Consider the following 7,230-nt stretch of genomic DNA (forward strand, 5'->3'; position numbering starts at 1 on the left):
GGTGGGGGGAAGGTGATGGGGACTAATGAGGGCTCTTGTGATGAGCACAGGGTGCTGTATGGACGTATTGAATCACCGTATTGTACACCTGAAACTAGTATCATACAGTATGGTAGCGAACTGGAATTTAAATTAAAACTTAAAAATAAATAAATAAATTTAAAACAAAATAGGTGACAGATAATAAATATGAAATTTGCCTTAATGAAATCTAAAATACAAAATAATCTGTGGGTTGAGATTAAATATGTGAAGTATTATCAAAAATTAGGATCTCAGAAATATTTCTTTTCTTGCTTATTTCTTCCACCCGTTTCTATACAACTAATCTCTTCTTGTACTCTAAAATTCACTCGAAGATCTAAAAGATCTATTCCTTGTATTTTTTTGTCTGAGACCCAGACCTGTGCCTGCTGCTGAGTATCTCTTCTGAAAAGTTCCTTGAAGCTCTAGAGGCAACAGCAGTCTATACCAGCCCTCATTTTAGATAGTTAATCCTTCAAGAGATTCAAAGACTAAATTAGTTGTTTAGAAAGAAGTTAATTCTCGTGTTTCTCAGATTACTTAGCTAAAGGGACACCAGCAGGAAGTGCTCGTGTCAGTACAGTTTCCCTGCGCTCTGGGGGTGTGGGAGGCTTACTGTCAGGTTCTGAGGAAAAGAGCTTTATGTTCATCTGTAGACACTGTAGCAAGGGGACAGATGACTGTTTTGCACAAAATGCAAAGGATAATGTACCTGATCTTCTCACATAAAAGGGATAAAACAAGGAAGAGGTAAGAGATTTCTTTAGGGTCGAGAGCTTCTCTCATAGAACAACGTTGCCAGAATCCTGCAATTAACAGCAACCATTCAGGCTCAAGTATCTGAGAGTATCAATCCCTCTCTAGCCCATTCATTAAGATGCCAAAATAATTTTCTAATATTTAAGTCCGATTCTCTCTATTCTCTGCTTAAAGGGATCATTAGGTCTATATCATCTACAGGGTACAGTTCAAACTTCTCAGCTTGTCACGTAAAGGTATCTATTCTGTGCCCGATGCCGGCATCTAAATAATCACCTGGGAAAATTTATCTTTACATCAATTGGTCAATTCAGAAAAGTCCTTGAACTTTCAGTGTTATTTCATATTTCCTTATCCTGGAGCACCCCTCTCTTGCCAAACTTTCTCTGTTCCTCATTACCACCATTAGAATGTTTAGTGACCATTTTTTAATAATTTCATCAGAGAGGTCATAATGTCCAGGAATACTTCTCAGCAATTCCCTAATAAACCCTGCATACCACCCCTAACCTGACACGTGTTCTGTTTATATGTTATATGCCTCACCCTCATTAATATATGTTGTGTCCCTCTGTGTCCCATGGATTTAGAAATTATTTTGGAGGAGGAAAGTCAGAGAAAAATCTTGTCCATCTCTATATAGAAGTGCTGATTCAATGGCTGAGACATAACACACATTCAGTCCACACCAATTTAAACACCACCTACTCTTTCCCTCCTATGAACACATGTACACACACTTAAACACACACATAAGCACTCACATACACATACACAGGACACATATGTTTAAACTGTTACAACTACTAACTCAGAGACAGAAAGAAAAAACAAAACCAGAGGAAGACGCAGAGACAAATACAGTAATGGAAATATATTTGGGGTCTCTGCGACTTTTTTCTGTATGTGATTGTGAAAGAATATGTGTCTACCGATTCACTCTTGCAATCCTTTTTATTTATCCATTTTACTTTTCATCAGGTTATTTTTCTCTCTCTATCCACATTCCTTGGTATCCTTTCTTTCTATACCTTCCCTCTACCTGGCTGAGCTCTGTCTCTTTCCAAATTCTCCTGCAGCTGCCATGTCCACATAGGTTCCTTTGGAGTAGACTCAGGCACATTACCATGGTCTGAGAATATTATCTAAGAATGGAACCATCAAGTACTTCCACAATCTCCCAGCCTAAATTCCGCAGCTAGAGCCAAAGGAGTGAGATGTTCCATGTCATCACTCCCTGAAACCTACCACAGGAAAAGGACAGAAACTGAGCCTAGACCCTAGTACTTGAAAGTATTTGGACACAGGACAGGATGCAATGATCTCAAAATGCCTTCTAGTCTTCTTAGGGGTTCCATCACACTGGCCTCGGCATTGGTCTCTGCCAACTCCACTAGTGTTTATCCTACTTTCTCCTAAGGTAACCAATTTGTGATTTGGAATTTTTGACAACTGCACCAAGCTGGTTTAGCACACTTTCCTATTAAGGAAACTCAAAAGCAAAAAGACATAAATGAAGCTGTCAGCTCAACCTCCCATTCGTGAATCAAAACTTTGTGGCTTCCCTGCTTCCAGGGCAGAGAATGCTGTACTATTTCACAGTGTCTATGAATAGAAGACACAGATATTTCTGCACAGTGCATCCTGCTTTTATCTGGTCACCCAGTGATTGCCTTCATGACTGCTTGCTCCAGGAGATCACTGAATCACTGCTGAATTAGGTATCTTGCTTTATATATTCCTCAACATGCCACCAGTATAGTCTACTGCCTATTTCTCTATTTCTCTATCTTAACTATATAAATGGCACATGAAGTAGATATAAAAAGCATTTACTGAAGATATTCTTAAAACAGTCTTCCTCCAAAATCTTTCAGTCTTCTATGAATGGAACAGCTAATTACCACACCTTTCAAAAATTTATTACTCTGACATTTATTTCTCTGAACTAATTCAGAATGAAATTTCCTAACGTAAGTGCTTAAAGACAATAGATTGTGTCCTTGCCTGTTTAATGTTCAAAAATAGATACGTGTACAGTCCAGAATTTAATATAGGTATATAGATAATGATTATATTATATGAATATCATTTATAGAAATAATCCAAAAAATTAAATATATATTAATTTATGAATGCATAAGCCAGTCTAAGGCTCTATTTTTTCCTTTTTCCTTTAATTTCTAATTTCATGACTGTGCCAGCTTCCCTACACACATGGGGGAAATGATATAACTACTGGGTCAGATTATGGTGAACATTATATGCATATATGTCTATAAAATAATGTGTTAATATCTATCTCTATATATACTATTTCTATATATACATTTAGAATACATTGCTATATTAGTGTAAGATATTATTATTTTTTATAATTCTAGCTGCCACATTACTTGTTTATAATCTCTCAGATATTATCAATGTTATTCCACATTCTGTTCCATTAATAACCCTCTGAAGTATAGGAGGATTGCAACCTGAAGACACCTCTTTGGCTTAAATGACTACTTCCTACTAATGATGGAATTTGAATAAATCACTTATCTTTTCTAAACATCAATATATTCATCTCAAAAATGGAGAAAGTGCTATATATTTTACAGTACTATCTTGAGGGTATAGCAAAATAATGGAAGTACTTATAAAATTAGATTTGCATACAAATTTCAACATCATCACCAACATTCTCATTATTACTAATTCTTAAAGAAAAGTTGCAGCTTCTGGATAAATAATATTGGTCTCAATATTCCCCCCTGCAATTCATCCTCCTTCCTGCTGGGTTAGACATAAAATAACCCTACTTTTTAAAATGCAGGAAACATGAACTCTAACACAGACCTTCCAAGACCTCTGACTAGTTAGCTATCTGTCTTGAGGAAAACCCTCAGGACTCGTTCCCTAATCTGCTTGGTCCTGACACCATAGATTACAGGATTGAGGGCTGGGGGAACAACCACATAGAGATTGGCCAAGAAAATGTGGATATATTGAGGAATATTGTGGCCAAATCGGTGTGTCAAGAAAGAGAAAAACGCTGGTGTGAAAAAAGCTAAGAGGACACCAATGTGGGAGCCACAAGTGTTAAGAGCTTTGAGTCGAGCCTCCCTGGAGGGCAGGCAGAAGACAGCATGGAGGATCCTGACATAGGACAGAATTATAAGGAGCACATCCAATAATAAGAGAGAAATGTTGCCAAGGCCAAACAGAATGTTCACTTTGATGCTGGCACAGGCCAGACGGGCAATGCCCATGTGTTCACAGTAGGTATGAGGGATGACATGGTGGCCACAGAAGGGCAGCCTCAGGAGAAGAAACACCAGTGGGGTCACCATGCATAGACTCCGCAGGATAGCAATGCCTCCAATGATGCTGATGATTCTGCTGGTGAGGATCATGGTGTACCGAAGGGGTTTACAAATGGCAATGTAGCGGTCAAAGGCCATGGCCACCAACACAATGCTCTCCATGACAGTGAAGAAGTGGATGAAGAACATCTGCAAAAGGCAGCTTTCAAAAGATATATCCCTGAGTCTGAACCAGAAGATGCCCAGCATTTTGGGGATGGCAACTGTGGACAAGCCCAGGTCGATGGAGTCCAACATGGCCAGGAAGTAGTACATGGGCTCATGGAGACTATGTTCAGTCTGGATCGCCAACAGGACAACAGCATTCCCCAGGAGTGCAATAAGATATACAAAGAAAAAGGGAAATCCAATCCAGAAGTGCATACCTTCCAGCCCTGGGATACCCAGGAGGAGGAATGAAGAAGGATGGAACTGGGTGTCATTAGGCATAGCTATTTCTTCTGTCACAATTTTTGCACAATTCTTTGTACACATCAGAGACAATTATTGACTTCCCATTAGTGAATTTTTTTCCTCTTCTCCCTTCATCCAGATTTCTGGTAAAATGCAAAAGAACATTTTTTAATTTTTTATTATTATGTTCAATTTTGATCTTCCCTCGTTCTAATTCAAAAAGAAGTTAAGTAATTATTTCAGTCAACAATACCATGTTATATACTTCAAAATTGCTAAAAGATTATGTCTTAGGTGTTCTCACTCCAAAAAAGAAATTGATAATTATGTAATGTGATAGGAAAAAACTATGGTGGTATTCATACAGTAATATATAAATGCATTGAATCAAAACACCATACACCTTGAATTTACAGAGTGTTTTATGTTAATTATATTTAAATTTTTTGAAAAAGGAAAGAGGATTAAAGACACTCCTCAGTTCGTCCTGTCCTCTCCTGAGCATCATGTGGTACCAGAAACAGAACCAGACTTAATCTGATTAATAAGAAAACTGACATAAAGACAAGAGGACAGAAGAATATCCCCGTACAGTTGAAATTCAAACTCTGGAGTGTAACCAGAAATAAATGGGAAACATTAAATTCCATAGCCTGTGTATCTGATCGTGTTCCACAAATTTTTACGTAATGGGCTTAGTGCTTTCTTTGGTATTTGTAATCCCAATCATTTCCCTATTAGGGAATCGAAAAACCCCAAAATGTAGTGTACATAATCCTGTGTGGACGTGTGCATAGTTGTGTTTATACATTTTTATGGGTGCTTGTGAATACTAGGTGGTCTGGTTCTTAGAGCAGAAGAAACAATTTACCTTTGTTTATTCATATGCATGAAAAACCTCTGCCACATAAAAGTTGTCAATTTAAGAAATTCATAAATAGAAGAACTAATTAAGAAGAGACAGGACAAGAGGCACCTGGGTGGCTGAGTCGGTTAAGCAGCTGTCTTCAGTTCAGGGTCTTGGGATCAAGCCCCACATTGGGCTCCCTGCTCAGCTGGGAGTTCTGCTTCTCCCTCTCCCTTCCTCTCTCCCGCTGCCCCTCCCCTCTGCTTGTGTGCTTGCATGTGCATGTGTGCTCTCCCTGTCTCTCTCAAATAAATAAATAAAATCTTAAAAAGAAGAAGAGACAGAACAGCAAACAATTTCAGTGTCATATTTTAGAAAATAACTCAGTTCCCATCATAATTTGTTCTTGAAAAAATATTATCTATCAGATTTGAAAAATGACTAGGAGAGGGAGAAACTCGACAAAGAATATTTTATAGTTATGATGAAACATGAATGGAGAGATTATTTTAATCTAGGTAAATTTATCATCTGGAGAGTGTATAAGTAAATATATTCAGTACATAAAATGTACAGTTGTAGGCCAGCTTGGGGAGGGGAGACTAAATATTCTGGGCTAGACCACTTTCAAATATATCTTTGCCTGATATCCATGGGGAGAGGGCAGGAACATCTTAAACATCATAAAATACAGTTCCTACCAAGAGTCTACCCTAGCTCTCATGTCTTTACCGATGTCTCCCTTAAGGTAACATTGAAAGAGGAAGTATCAAGTGATTTTGTTTTATAGCACTCATCCCGAATATGTGGGATCTCTGAACTTATTTATAGTAAATTAAAATTTTAAAACAAAAAAGGAAAAAGCTCATTACTTCACGGTTTATTTGGGAAAAACTAGTCCTCTAGAAATTGTGGAACTGATTGCATGTGATGTGTGCAATTGTGCAGAAAGCTTTAATTTAACTTTAGGAATACTTGGGTATTGGTGTAAGTCAGAACTGACAGGCATCCATCAGGGACAAAAGCATATTAAAGTCAGTACATTCTATTTTAAACCCATGCCGAGGTAAATGGCTTGCTAACTATGCCCATTTGAAACCTACAAAGAGTAACAAAAAATGAGAGATAATTTCATAATTGGGGAAATTCTAAGAACAGATCTCTGTATGTGTATGCATGTGTAAGTAGACTTGGTCTGCTAGGCCAGGGAGGAGAAAATTGAAGTTCTCAATTTTGTAATGTGAAACTATCAGAGACAGTTTTCTGCCTTTGATTTGTGGAGAATAGACAAGGTCAGTGGAGAAGTACTCTTCGCAATTTATTCCATCAAATACTTAGGAGGTCCTCTATGCACCAGCATTGATTAGGAAATATGAATATAAGTTTGGATAAAACTTGTCACATACCTTCAAGGAGGCAATTAAAGGGTAGGAGAGAGAAAATTCCAAGAAGAAATTAAAACCTGCATTGCAAGTGCTGTGTTAGAAGTGTGTACAGAGTGTTGTGGGTGTGGAGCTGGATCAAGGAGAATTCCATGAAGCGATTAGTTCTGATGCTAAGAACCCACAGAACAAATTTTCAGCTAAAGAAGGAAATAAATTTTATTCCAGGTGGAGTGAAGAGCAAGGAGAGAGTGAAAATACAAGCAGAGTAGCCAGTCAGGGCACAAAAAAGGCATCTGTTATCATCCTGATGACCTTATCCAGAAATTCGGTATGTTGATGACCAGATTCTTAATTGTCTGGTGTCTTTGGTCACTCTTGGGGTTCCATATAACAGAAACCAAAAAAATAAAATAGGGCTACATCCCTAGAAAATCAACTTATCCTACGTATT

At 37.8% G+C, this 7,230-nt stretch overlaps 1 protein-coding gene across 2 annotated transcripts; it reads right to left on the reverse strand.

The window, feature by feature from the left end:
- Positions 1–3,463: 3,463 nt before the first annotated feature.
- LOC113248245 (olfactory receptor 52E8-like) lies at positions 3,464–4,910 on the reverse strand. Of its 2 annotated transcripts, XM_044380483.2 has the most exons (2): positions 4,896–4,910; positions 3,464–4,565 (listed from the first exon to the last, which is right to left on the reverse strand). In XM_044380483.2, the coding sequence occupies exons 1-2, from the start codon at positions 4,908–4,910 to the stop codon at positions 3,648–3,650; spliced, it is 933 nt and encodes a 310-aa protein (XP_044236418.2). In that variant the 3' UTR covers positions 3,464–3,647. The 2 variants fall into 2 exon arrangements, with proteins under 2 accessions (XP_044236418.2, XP_026345399.3); XM_026489614.3 differs by lacking the exon at positions 4,896–4,910 and having other exon boundaries at positions 3,464–4,664.
- Between the last annotated feature and the right edge of the window lie 2,320 nt (positions 4,911–7,230).

Source organism: Ursus arctos, unplaced genomic scaffold (genome assembly GCF_023065955.2).
Source record: "Ursus arctos isolate Adak ecotype North America unplaced genomic scaffold, UrsArc2.0 scaffold_22, whole genome shotgun sequence".
Taxonomy (NCBI): Eukaryota; Metazoa; Chordata; class Mammalia; order Carnivora; family Ursidae; genus Ursus; species Ursus arctos.

Coding starts and splice junctions, on each gene's coding strand:
- LOC113248245 (XM_026489614.3), bottom strand. CDS start 4,628: ATGTGTACAAAGAATTGTGCAAAAATTGTGACAGAAGAAATAGCTATG.